A 13,644-nucleotide genomic window follows, 5' to 3' on the forward strand; every position below is an offset into this window, starting at 1 on the left:
GTGGCAGGCCACTGCTTATATGACTCAAGGTCATTCCAGCCATATGCTTGTTTTCCCAGCTAAAATTTTTTGTGCCTTTTTTCCTCCAACTCAAGCTGACCTTGAGATTGCCATTAGTGTGTGTGCGTATGCCCACGTGTGTGTATATAAATCCACCGCCTCCTGCTCAGGACAGTCAAGCACACACATCAACATGAAGGCCCTGATTCTGCTGGCTTTGCTCGGTGCAGCATGTAAGAAAATTCCCCCAAAAATCTCATGAATAGATTTCAGCTAACTATTTTGTATTCCTATAACTACCATGGTGCCACTTTTTTATGTCATATTTTTTTGTATTGCACTTGCTAAAAGTAGATGTACTTTTTAAAACAAATGCATAAAAGTAGTACTTTGGTGTTATTTAGTTCAACCGCCAAATTGCATATCGTGTATTAGCAAAACAATTTCTAAGCCTCCTGTACCATTTGCCAGTTGTTGCCGCCGAGCAGGACGATAAGATTGTCGGGGGTTCTGAGTGCCCCCGTCACTCGGTCCCCTATCAGGTGTCGCTCAACGCCGGCTACCATTTCTGCGGTGGCTCCCTCATCTCCAGTCAGTGGGTGGTCTCCGCTGCCCACTGTTACAAGTCGTGAGTAGAAGAATTTGTTTTTTTAAAACTTCAAAGTGAAATTGTTAACCAAAACAGCAGCAACTAAAGTTTGCCTCTCCCAGCCGCGTCCAAGTGCGTCTGGGCGAGCATAACATCGCCGTCAACGAGGGCACGGAGCAGTGGATCGACGCAGCCATGCTGGTCAAGCACCCGCAGTACAACAGCCAAAACCTGGACAACGACATCATGCTGATCAAGCTGAGCCGCCCGGCCGCCCTCAACAACTACGTCCGCACCGTGGCGCTGCCCTCTCGTTGCACCTTCGCCGACGAGAACTGCTTGGTGTCCGGCTGGGGCAATATGGCCGCCCCTGGCAGTAAGTCATTGTTTGCGGGGAAGAAAATAAATGTGCTTTGCCGCCGTCTTGTAGCAAATGAAGTAAATTCGGGACTTTTATTTTACGTCATTTGCTTTATTGACATTTTGTCCCATCCGTGTCAGGATATTTTATTTTATTCATTCCTTTCCTTCAGACAACTTCCCCGACAGGCTTCAGTGTCTGAGGCAGCCCATCATTGATGACAGGATCTGCAAGAACGCTTACCCGCACCTCTTTACCCAGAACATGCTCTGCTCCGGCTTCATGCAGGGCGGCGCCAGCAGCTGCCAGGTACGCCTACGTCAATGTAAATACATAAATCCAACTAACCGCCGACTGTTCGTGCGTCTTCAGGGGGACTCTGGCGGTCCTCTGGTTTGCAACGGTGAGCTGCAGGGTGTGGTCTCCTGGGGCTACGACTGCGCCATGAAGGGTCACCCCAGCGTGTACGCCCGCGTGTGTCGCTACAACAGCTGGATCAACAACGTCATGAGGAATTATTAAGTCATTGACAAGCACCTTGGTTATTCAATAAATGTCAGTTTTAAATGTTTGCTTTCCACTTATTGTAGAAAACCGCCAAAATATCAAAAATATGTTTTCTTTGTACAAATGCCCACGTTATTAGGCCTGTGGAAATTAAATACATCCTAATATATATATTTTAATATAATGTCAGTGCAGTTAAATTGGTGTATTTTTGTGCAAGTTAATGAAATTGAACCTTCGACAACTATTTTAGCGTAAAATAGACGTTAGCAAGTTTCAAGTAAAAGGCAGCATAGACACTTTAATAGTTCTACATTTTTCCCTACACTTGATGAATTAAAATGTATTTATTAAGCTCATTAACACAGTTTATACTTAGAGAAATCATTTACAATTAATGAATGGAGGAAAAACGAGCAATATGTAAAGAATATCACATACACAATTACATATTTTAGCATTATTTATTAGTCTAATACGTAAATAAGCTTTATCACCCGTTTACATCTTCACCAACATGCAACAAAAACTACAAATGGTGCGTTTGGAGTCTATACTGGAAAACTGTAATTTTGAAGATAATGTTTACGCAAACAAAAATAAGGATAGCCCTTACATTTGTTTGCTTAGACATTTCCACTATCAGTAAACAGTTTAGGTCATTTTATTATTATTTTTATTGTTACTTTATTTATCACGACTGAATGTCATGGGTTTGGATATAGACTTGTCCCATAGATTTGAACGCAACTTAGCAATCACAACTCGTCACAAACTTCGGCAGCACTTGATTGACGTCTTGGGTTTTGTTTTTCTTTCCCGTTACACAAGGCAAGTTGAACCCAAAGGTAAGCTTTAAGCAAATTTTCAAATAATTAAACCAGTGACGAACGCACAAACATACTGTGTATTTTATTTAAAACATGAAGTTATCGTCGAACGAGAAATGCTAACAGGTACGATGCAACGACGACGTTGCCGCCCCAATTAACCTTTTAAAACCTCTTCCAAAGCATAAATCATGACAGTATCAACGATAATTAAGTTTTACATGTCTAATATTATTTTGCAGGTTGTATTACAGTAAAATTCTCGTCTGTTTTTCTTTTTTACTTTAATATCTTTTGAGATGTAATGCTTCTGATTGCCAGATGAGGGCGCTGTGGTGTTGTGTGCACTCATTGTGTCTTGTTTATTGTTTTATCAGACTCCCGATAAAAAGCTTCAGAAGTCATCAGCATTGAAGACAGTGGAGAATGTGGTAAAAGAAAAAACCTTTCTCAGCAACACAGACACATTTTATACATTTCAAGCTATGTAGGTTTTGTGTGTAATCATAAGGGATGTAAAAAAAAAAAAGGGTAAAATAGTTTAAAAGTTTTGTGTGAGAATTTTGTAAAAAAAAAAAAATGTCACGCAAAAATAAGTACAGTATAAGTTGTTTTATTTGTTGTTTTAATTTGTTGCATTATTTTAATTTTAATTATTTTCAATTAGATTTTTATGATTTTAATATTAATATTTCATGCCCCAGCACTAAGCAATAGGCAAAAATTATTGATATTTTTCAAATAATATTAAATGAATATATTTTTAAATTCAAATGTTGCGGTGCAAGATTTAGATGTCTTAATTAGTACACAAAATATTAGTTATATTGAAATGAGGTCAGTGAAAAATACAGTTGATGGTGACATTGTCCTTCAAACTCTTGCCCTATTTTTTTCTGGCTACCAAATTTAAAAACACATTCAGGATGAGATTATTGGAGCAATGCTGTTATGCAGAGTCTTGGTCCTTTGCCATTTGGGCACACCAGGAAATCCGCCATTTTGATACAAAGCATCCATTTCAGCGTCATTAATGGTCACAGTGGTGCAGGGGTTTGTCTCTTTTGATTTCAAAGTGACATTTTGTGCATTTCCTTTAAAAACCAAGCATGGTGGCCAAGTGGGATGACTTGCAGCAAAACTCCAATAATTCACCTCGATCCAAATCAAAATCCTTTGTTTTCAAAAGTCTGACGTGACCGCTCACTCAAAACGGACAATTAAAAAGGAATTTTCCTTTCGGCCATCTAATGTGGGGCACATCCCTGCTGCTTAGCATGCTAGCATCGTCGTGTTGCGTGTGAATGTGTGTGTCTCCAGTCAGACGTATGCACGCACACACGCACACAGAGCAGCCCTGTGCTCCCTGCAGCCCGTCTATGCTTCTTCCCTTCCCCCCCACAGTCAACGTCTCTCTCCCCTTTTTGTCCCCCTCGCCCTCTCTCCTTTTTCCCTCCCTCTCACGCACTATTTCCAGAGAGGGTGAGCAAGGCAGATGCGCAGTAGGAGAGCGAAAGAAAGGAATAAAGCTAGGGGTGGGGGCGGGCGGGCGTGGGGGGGGGGAGCAGACAGGATTAGAGTTCAAGTGCACGTGAAGAAAAAACGGCAGCCAAGCAGGAAAAGGAACGGCTCCTTTCTCTCCCCCGTCTTTCTTCCTCCTCTTCCCTTTTCCCCACAGCTCTCGGCGGAAGAAGTTAAAAAGAGGAAAAGAATCCCTCTTTCCTCCTCCTTCGCCTCCTCCCTCTCTGCTGGATATTTCTCCCTCGCTTGCTCTCTCATTCTCTCTCAGCCCTCCCACCTCCCAAGGCACTTCTTCTCACGCCTTCCTTCTCCTCACGCTATCTTACTATCCCACTTTTCCCCCCGCCAAGACCCAACGCGACGGGCTTTTTCCTTCTCTCGGCGAGGTAGGGCGAGCTCGGATGCGGCGCGTTCCATTCGATTATCACCCCCCCCCCCACCTCCCCTGAGAGATTCCTGCCTTGTGGGGGGGGGGGGGTAAAATGGAGAGCGTGGTCATGCGGGAGAAAGAGGAGAACGAGTACCGGCAGTGGCCGAGGTTAAATGGGAGGGAGGAGAGAAGCGAGGTGGGGATGACTTCAAAAAAAACATACGGCGAGAAGTGAGGGGGGGGGCTCAAGATATGGAAGCTGACTTTTTCTTCTTCTTCTGTGGTGACCATCTCATTCATCTGTGAGTATTCCGCCTGCTTTCCAAAATGTCCCTCCCTCGCTCCCTACCTACTTGTGTCCGTCACATCCCGTTTAGACAGCCAAACGAGGGCGCCCGCTTTTTTTTTTTTTTTTTCTTCTTCTAAGCATCCGTATATCTGCGGCGTAACACGCGTTGACTTTTCGGTCCTCCCGTGTGATGTCGTCGCAGGAACTGGAAGGTAAATTGCGGCCTTGCTTACAGTAACTCTTAAAGACGAGTTTTCGTCCAGTGGTTGCTAAAACAAAATTGATGGATAACCGGGTCAAAGCGAAGGTCTGATGTCGGCACAAATGCTATTGTCCCCTTCCGCTCTCCTTTCACTCTCCCTTTTTTTTTTTTTTTTACTCCAGCTTCTTTTTTCTCTCAGCATCCGTAACCCCCCCCCAAAAATCAAACCACACATTAGCTTGCAATTACTAGCTGGCCTGCTCCAATTCGAAGGATTTCGATGGCTACACCGCCGCCGTCCGACATTTGCGATAACCCAACCGAGGGGGGGGATGGCTTTTGTTCGCCGTTGTCCCGACCTCAACCTTACCCTTGACTCCCCCCCCCAAGAAAAATCCGCCACTTCCCTCCCACTTTGAACCCAAATTGACTGCACTCGTCACCTAAATCCATTTCCGAGGGGGGCTTTGGTGACCAGCGTAGTGCCCCCCCACCCCCAACTCCTCCAACCCCCTCAGGTTATGAAATATTACTCAGACAGACCTGCTGTTATGTAATCTTACATAACTGCGGTGGCTCGTGATCTGGCGGGGGGGCTTCGCAGGAGAAAGCTATATGGCTCTGCTTATGGAATGAACTCAGTGGTAGGGTCAGCAGACTGATATATATACCCGACCTTTAAAGGGAACAAGCCCCCCAACCCCCCCCGCCTAAGGAGACTTCAAATGTGCGCGGCGGCCTGGATACCTCCACACGCAAATGATTTTTCTTTGTTATTAAAAGCCCGTCTTGAATCGCTATCCTCGTGATGCTAAAGCTATTGCGCGGACATTTTGTGCACTTGGGCATCATTTCCAACGAATACATTCAAGTAGGGCAACCCCAAAAACCTCAAAAGACACAGTAAGTCGGCCATTTTGCTTTCAAGCAGCCATTTTGGGGTCATCTTGGACATTTCCAGGTGTCCGTCGAAGACTCGTTGATATTATGTCTGATAGCTACCAAATTTGAGACTTTTTTTTTTCGAAATAAATTGCCCTGGCTCAATAAAGATGAAGCAACACTGGAGTAGACAGATGGGCAACGCTAAATTGCCAAGTTTCTGTCAGCCGTTTTGTTTCAACGCATCCATTTTAGGGCTTTTTGGACTATGTCCAGGCCTCCTTTGAAAAGAAACAACAATGTGTCTGATTGCTTTCAAATTTGAACATTAACAGAAGGCTACATTTAAAAAGCTTTTGTTTTCATCTTTGGGGAATCGCCCGTTCATGACTTTTTGGCCATTTCCAACGGTCTAGCTAGCCGCTCTGAAATTTCAACCTCGTCGACTGGTCAGCATTAGCATGCGGCACTTAAGTTGTCGTGTGTATTTACTGAACAAACCCGTATTGATAATAGATTCATTTTCATTCAAAACACATGAAAGGAAGAAAAACACCAGCAGCAGACTTGTCATTTTTCCTTGTCGCCTTCTGCTTTGTCACTCTATAATTGTTTTCGCTTTTCGTGTCAGGCGAGCGCAAACGTGTTAAGTGATTTTTTCCCCCCCCCCCCACAGTGTCATAGCACCCAAGGGATGTTTATTTTCCATAGTTGATTTGTTGCTGATGCCGTGTTATCATAGTTTCTGTCACTTTATTTTTCAGATGGAGAATGCGAAGCGACGACTTTGAAGATGCCATTTTGATCAGGTAAGAATACGTTTTTTTTATTTTCCGTCACGTAAGTTAAAACGAGCTCCTGCTCTCAATGTAAAATGTCAGTCGAGTGCGGCATGTCGCTCTTTACCCCTTAATGGAACTCAGCGGCCCGATCGAAACGTCAATGCGCCATCGGAGTAATCGAATTACTCCGTCCTGAGTCATTGTGTCGCCATTAAGCCGGCAGCTATGCGAGCGCACACGTGTGCAGACTGTTTCGGGCGGCCATCTTTTTTTTTTTCATACAGCGACACTTAACTGAGGTCGAAAAAAGCGGCGGCGACCGTCTCGGCCGAAAAGGGGTCATCCGTGGGTCACGTCTCGAATGTCAGACAAAATTTGTGTCTATGAAAAAGGCCCTTGTCGCATTGCGAGCAGCTTTCGGCGATTGCATTCATCACATTTGTGCTGCTGTCACCCGGCGTGCCCCCTCGCCGGAGCCGTCGCGCGAGCCCGGCCCGCACAATAGAGCCCTTCTTGCGCGGCGATATTTTCACAATGTGTTTTTGCAGAATCCCGCGCGCACACACACACACGAGCTGTTGATTCACACATGCTTGAACTGCCCGCTTTGACTTCCATTTCCCTCCTTCCGTCGTGAACATATTTGCGCAGAGATTTGTTGCAGTCCAGCATGTTGGAAAGAGGCCGCCGGGCATTTTTATTTAATTTTCACATTAATGCGTCGTTTTCAAATCACCGTGCAAATTCCTCTTCTGTACCTCGTATGATGTCAAATCACTCCCGCTCCATTTTTTTGTTGTTGTTGTTGTTGAATCTATCTTTTTAAACGGGTCTGTCACGGGTTAACACGGCAAAGACTGAAGGAATGCGTCCGGGGAGAATTCCTCAGCCCCGCGCGACTCTGTCACCGACGGGGAGTCTGCCACCTATTTTAGCACACTCCTCACCGCCACCGCAGTCGCCTCGCAGCTCTCCTCGCTTTCCACATCTTTTGTTCTTTGCCGCGCTGCCTTCTTTGTCTGTCGCCGTTTGTTAATCTGCAGTCACGCTATATCTTATCGGGCTTGTCCCCGTTTGCCCCCGCGCTGTGCTGCCCTACATGTCAAATATTCACGCCATGGGGTCTTTATACGGTAACCCCTTTTTTTTTTTTTAGATTTATTTTTTAATTCTTAAAGCATCAACGTTTGCCTTATGCATGCTCTAAACGTGTCACCAACGTAATGGCATGCACACGGTGCCTGCTTGTGCTGGTCATTCATGATTTATACGCTGTCTGCGCACACGCGAGCGGGGTGGGGGGGGCTTCATACATACTTCATATGAGCTCAATGTATTCCCAAGTGAAGGACATCGTATCGCCGAATGACAGCGGGGAGTGTGTGTGTGTGTGTGGGGGGGTTAAGCAGACCCCTTGGGTGTTCAGTTTGCAGCTTTCAAAGGGCCAAACTGCATCTGGTGACCGAGAGTGACGCTACAGAGTGGAAACTTATCGTGATATCGTTGGCGACAATGAAAATGCGGTAACGGTTCGTTACTCAGCGCGTCAAAGGCACGGCGACCTGGCGGGACCAGACAGTGCGGCAGGGTGAGCGCCGATGATGTCATCGACGACGCTGACCCCCAGTCTGGGACGCACAAGCGAGCGCCCGTGGCCGGCGCACGCCAAAGCGCATTAAAGGCGTGGCGAGGACGGGACGCGCGGAATGAAGACGGCTTACGGGGACGGAGGGAGAGGGGGAGGAGTTGTCAGGAAGAAAAGACGTTTGCACTCTTTTTCTTTCGCTTAAGCAGACTGCTCGGAATAGTTGTTATAAATGGCAGCCTGAGCTCGCTCTCTTGTTGGCTTCCTTTTGTCAGAAACACACTTAATAATTCAACGCCTAGCATTGTACAAACAGCATAAGAATAATTGTCGGAGGACTTTTCCACGCTACCTCTTTACTGCAGTCCTTATTATCAAGCACTCAGGTGAGAACATCAATAAAGACTTAACACCATTTTCCCCAGACTGGATCAAGTCAAAACATAAAAGCCTCAATTTCCACATCATTCCTGCCAATTATGCTCTTAACAATGCCACCAGGCGTCATTTCTGCCAGCTACGACGTATAGTGCACTTAAAGCTAACGTTTGTCAGTGAAAAGGCGGCGGAACCTTGAGCTGGAAACATGTTTACAAACGTTAAAGCGCCGGCGGATTTTCATTATACTTCCCCCGCCCCACCACCACCCCACCGCCGCTATCTTTTCCGACTCCCAAATGGCTCTCGACACTTTGATCTCGCGACCGCAAAGCCGAGTTGTCGCGCTAACAATGGCGGCGCGGCGCTCGCTACTTAAGAGATATTATTTTCCTGCCTTTACAGGAATCAACACTTGGCAGTCAATAGGCTCGATTTGATCGCTGCCGGCGGCCACAATGGTACAATAAAGTCAAATGTTAACTTGAAATTACTTGGGAATTGATTGTATGTAAAAACACAACTTTGATTCTAAAAAAAATAATTTGAAATTCCGGTGAGAATTTGTTTTCCGTTTAGTGTTGGCTTTTCAGAGCAATGTCAGGATAACTTGTAAAAGTCAAGATCAAGCCAATCGGGAGTTAAAGTTCAGCATGAAATCCTCCCCGAGCGTTGCAGTCTGCTCAGGGTGAAGCATTTGTGTTATTCATGAACAGAAAAGGTGAAAAGTTCACGTTGACCGCGACCGCTGCGAGCTGACAGGAGCAGATGTCGTTCCCCCGGTGAGACGCGATCGCCGCTTTTTTTTATTTGCATGCATACATAAAAGCGAAAATAGATTTACACACGTTTTGTGCAACGACTAACAAAGTTCAGGGAACAACAAAGTGTTCCAAAAAAAAAAATATCAGTGATGTTTTGGCCCCTTTTAGCTTCATATTGATCCGAATTAATTTGTTCCCGATTGATCCTCTAGTCCGCCCTCTGCCGCAACGAACAAACACGAGGACAAGCCTCGCTAGGTGAATGCGCGCGGCCGCACAAACTCGCGACATTCAAAAAAAATCCTCATCAATCCTAAACCTCGAGTTAAAAAAACGACAGCTACACAAACGACACAACGCCATTTCGATGGGCCCAGAGCATTTTTGAACTTGACTGATGTGGGCGGGGCTTGCTGTCAAACTAGCATTCCGAGCATCGGCTTGTAAAACAAAGACGTACAAAAAAAAAAAAAAAAAGCACAGTATTGCTTCTTGAACAAATGTGTATTATTTTTTTTTGTTAATCGAAAGAGTCCGTGATGCCGGTTGTTCTTTGAGGCCGCACAGACGCAAAGCTATTTATGGCGTCTGAATTTTGGATTCATCATCCAGATTTCTATTTTCCCATCAATGCATTATTCATTAGCTCTGTCCTTAACTGCCTGTGCTGTACATGTTTCTGTTCTCGCCCCACCCCTCCTTTTTGCGCTTCACGCCATTATCTCCCACTTAGTTAATCCCTTTCATACTCGTAGGCTATGTGATGTTTCTTATGTTTGTATTCATCGCTTTGTGTTCATCGAGGGGATTGTCCGTTCTAATTTAATTAAGTACGTTGCGCTCGCCTTTAAAGGCGAATCGGCGGCAGATTGCAGCCAAGAACGTGTTGGTTAACATGGCGGGAAAGAGGGGGCGGGGGGGTTTATTTGCGTCGTTCAATGTGTTTGTTATTGTTTGCTCTTTGCTATGCTGTGGTATGCTAGTAATAATGTGCACGATGCTCCGCTGCTTGCAGGAATGCGGCGGCGGGTCAAGCAGGCAAACTCCCGGCACGGCCAGCCATGGGAAAAGTCAATGAAAGATGGATGCCAGGTAATTTGCACCAAATGATGTTTGGGGGGGGGGGGAAAAAAAAAAAGAACATACATCACGACGCATTTTCACATGCACTGCCCGGTAGCTATTGACAACTGTGCCCTAGCAACTGTCGAGGGGCATCGTGCCAAGTCTTTGCGTTTGCCTGGTGGTGCGTTCCCATGGTAATGTACCCCCCCCCCCAGACTTTGTAAATAACGGCAGAGCGCGAGAGCTTCTCGACACAAATTGCACCAGCGCCACCTAATTCCGGCTATCCGTATTATTTTGATTGCGAACTATTTTAAGGGGGGTCGTTATTTTACCAGAATAGCCGCAAAAAGTACCAATTTTATTTCCAGTTCTTATGTAAAAAAAACTATATAATTAAAATTCTGACACAAATATTTTTTTCAGATTTTATCAAATGGAAAAAAATAATTGTATGTCGTCGTTCAGATTTAAGTACAATGTTAAGACAAAAATAATTCGACCAGACTAGTCGACATTTTACCAGAGTCGAGTTGTAAATGGAAAAAAAAAATCAGTCTATCGGGAAGTTGTCATGATATTACAAGGGGGGATTGTGTATATATGTACATATATGACTTTTTTTTCCTCGTTCTAAAGTAAACAACAGATAGTGGCAAGACGCAATATTCCTTCCCTTCTTTGAAGTGCAAGTGTTTGTCTTGTGAGTGCAATTGTTTAGCTTTAAGACGCCTCTGGATGACGTACGATCGCCATCACAAACATTTGGACGTGAAACATTTGCCAATGTTGGCTTCAGCGCAATTCTCACGACCTTGCGACACCAGCATGCATGCTGGTGAGGGTGGGGTGTTCCCATCACACTCCCCCAGCCAGGCACACTGGCAAAGAGCTGCCTGGCATTGGCACAACCATGCCGCATTCAAGCGTGGTCTGACTTTGAATGAGATCCGAGTGTGGTTGGGAGGGGGGGGGCGTCGGGGGACGCAGGGGTTCCGAAAAAAGACAACGGAGAGGTTGCCACAGTAAGGGGAAAAAAAAAAAAGATAAAGTTGCCGCTGCTCAGAGAGGTGAGAAAATGGAGGGCGGACGGCAGGGTGGTCCATTGGCGTGGCGCGTCGAGGTGAACGGGTTTGCGCTTGGAAGCGCTCCAATAAAAGAAGTCTGTGCGAGGCTGATGCAGCTGCCAAACTTAACACCTACTTTCACTCAATCATGTGAAGCCGGCGGCACAATGGCGGGAGTCAGGGACGCGGCCGCTACCCTACCGTCTTGTTTGTCTCCAGGCCCGAGTGAATAGAGCACTCTTGTATTTTTGCCGCATTGTGCCCGGGCTGAATAGGAGGCCCCCGCTAACTAACTCCGATCAGGCAATCAATGACTCCTGCGGACGAGCGTGCGGGAGGGCTGTCAAAACACAATTTGAACGCCAGTGGGCGGCGCCTTGGCGAGGACGCGACTGCGAGAATTCAAGTTGCACCCAACGCTCGCCATGTCCATCGGCTTGGACCTCGCGCGCTTTGTAGTCATCGTTGGATGTGCCTTGAAGGGGGGGGGGGGCCTAATGAGTGACACCAGGAGCAAGTTACCTAAAGGGGCGTGGCCTAGTGAGTGATATCAGGAGCAAGTTCTGTAAAGGGGCGTGGCCTAGTGAGTGACATCAGGAGCAAGTTAGTCAGGAGCAACTTTGAACATGTCTTTCTCTGCATGCTGAAGCTTTTATCGGTTTATCTCCCGTGCATTTTTCTGCATGTGAAACTAATCACCGGAACTGCCCGCATTCTCGCGAATGACAAACGGAAGCTTTCGTTTGTGCTCGATCCAGCCTTTGAGAACGTGGAAGATTCCAGCAAGTAGGTCAGGCGGACGCCCATGGTGAGCGACTGCAGGTTAAGTGCTCGCCTTTGTGATTCCACAGAGGAAAGGAGGGGCTGCCTCGCATTCAGGTGGGCGGTTCGCCATACAGCCACAAGAGGGAGACATATTCGCAGAAGGGCTCAAGTTCACCGGGTTTAATTCACACTCATCGTCGGCCTCTGACAGAGTCGAAACCTAGAAACCTGATTTTGAAAAGTTAGGAGAAAAACGAAGCCAAATCCGTGTTCCTGAAAAGTCCGCTGAAGAGGACGAAGGAGGTGCTCTGCAGCGTGAGGTAGTTGGTTGTATTGTTTCGCATCATAAGCAGCCTGGAGATAACTGTACAACCTTCTAGCTTTCCCTGCGGTGTGGCCAAGTCTTCTCTGCTGCCGCCTTCACCCGCCCCCGTAAGCACGAAGACCGGGTCAAGACCAGAAAGTAGAAAGAAACTCGGATGTTTTAGGCTTGGAAATGATTTGACGCAATCGGGGAGGTGAATGAATGACAAATACGCCTTTTGCGTCTTTTTCCACCAAACGCAGCAAAGGTGGGGTCTCGCCGCCAGTGCGACAGTCACTCATTAGGCCACGCCCCCAAAGTACTCTACTACCTACTGTAATTGGATTACAAATCTGTCTCGCGTTTATATACAACGCATTTTGCTTTTCGTTGAGTTCGATGTCGAAACGAAATGAACAAATCTCGACGTCGATCAATTGACTTGGACTTTTTAGGGCCGAAGGCTCCGCCAGTCTGGCGATGTCCGTTTTCCTCCGCAGTGCTCTTTGCTGATGCAGTCCGCCGTGCTGCGACACGCTCAAAGTCATAAATTGGACAAGTTAGCATTAGCAAGTGTTGGATTTTTTCACGCGTAACAGTGAGCCTTTGTTCCACGTCCTTACAGGTTGTTGGCACCATGTCCTGAAGAACACTGCGCGTGAATGTGTGTGTGTGTGTGTGATGAACTCGCCTCGCCTCGCTGCGCCCTCAGCCGCCACCGCCCCTCCCTCTGCCCCCCCCCCCCAGCCCCGCACTTCTGTCCCCCCCACACTGTGTCTGGCGAGTGGCTCAGACGCTCAGTATCCGCATTGCGTTGCGGCGGGCGAGGAGGGGGAAAAAAAAAAAGCGTATATCAGCAATCTGTGCAGGGGAGCTGCGCTCGTTGGTTTGCACACACACACACACACACACACACACACACACAGACACACACACGGAAAGAAATCGGCTTGCAAAACGCATCACAACTCATTTACTCCATCTTCATTCACTTTCATGCTTTGTCGCAAATTCACGTAAACAAGGCTGACTACTAGCTTGGACTGTCGCACAAAATTGACGAGCCAGAAGCAAAGACCTTCGCCATTAAACGCGGGAAGGCTGGCTGATTAATGAATGAATTCTCTTTTTTTCATTTCATTGTCAGCATCCGTATAGTTGGAGTTGCGCTCGTAATAACTGACGCAAAGCAAAAGCGTCGTGCTTTTGCAGACTCAAGGAAAACCGATGAAAGTAAAAAGAAAAATTGAAAATCAATGACACATCCCAATAAAAGCAAATATCAACTTTGCGATACAATTGCGCTTAATTTTATATTACATCTGAAAATATTTCGTTCAGTTTGGCCTCACCATTCCCTGAAAAAAAATTCAGACAGAGGTC

The 13,644-nt window shown here is 46.3% G+C and overlaps 1 protein-coding gene across 1 annotated transcript; it reads left to right on the forward strand.

The window, feature by feature from the left end:
- The first annotated feature begins 127 nt into the window (after positions 1-127).
- Positions 128-1,514, forward strand: LOC119129955 (trypsin-like). Its single transcript, XM_037263379.1, has 5 exons — positions 128-233; positions 472-628; positions 712-965; positions 1,123-1,259; positions 1,323-1,514. Exons 1-5 carry the CDS (start codon positions 194-196, stop codon positions 1,470-1,472), a joined length of 738 nt encoding a protein of 245 aa, XP_037119274.1. The 5' UTR covers positions 128-193; the 3' UTR covers positions 1,473-1,514.
- Positions 1,515-13,644: the final 12,130 nt, after the last annotated feature.

This window comes from Syngnathus acus, chromosome 11 (assembly GCF_901709675.1).
Source record: "Syngnathus acus chromosome 11, fSynAcu1.2, whole genome shotgun sequence".
Taxonomy (NCBI): Eukaryota; Metazoa; Chordata; class Actinopteri; order Syngnathiformes; family Syngnathidae; genus Syngnathus; species Syngnathus acus.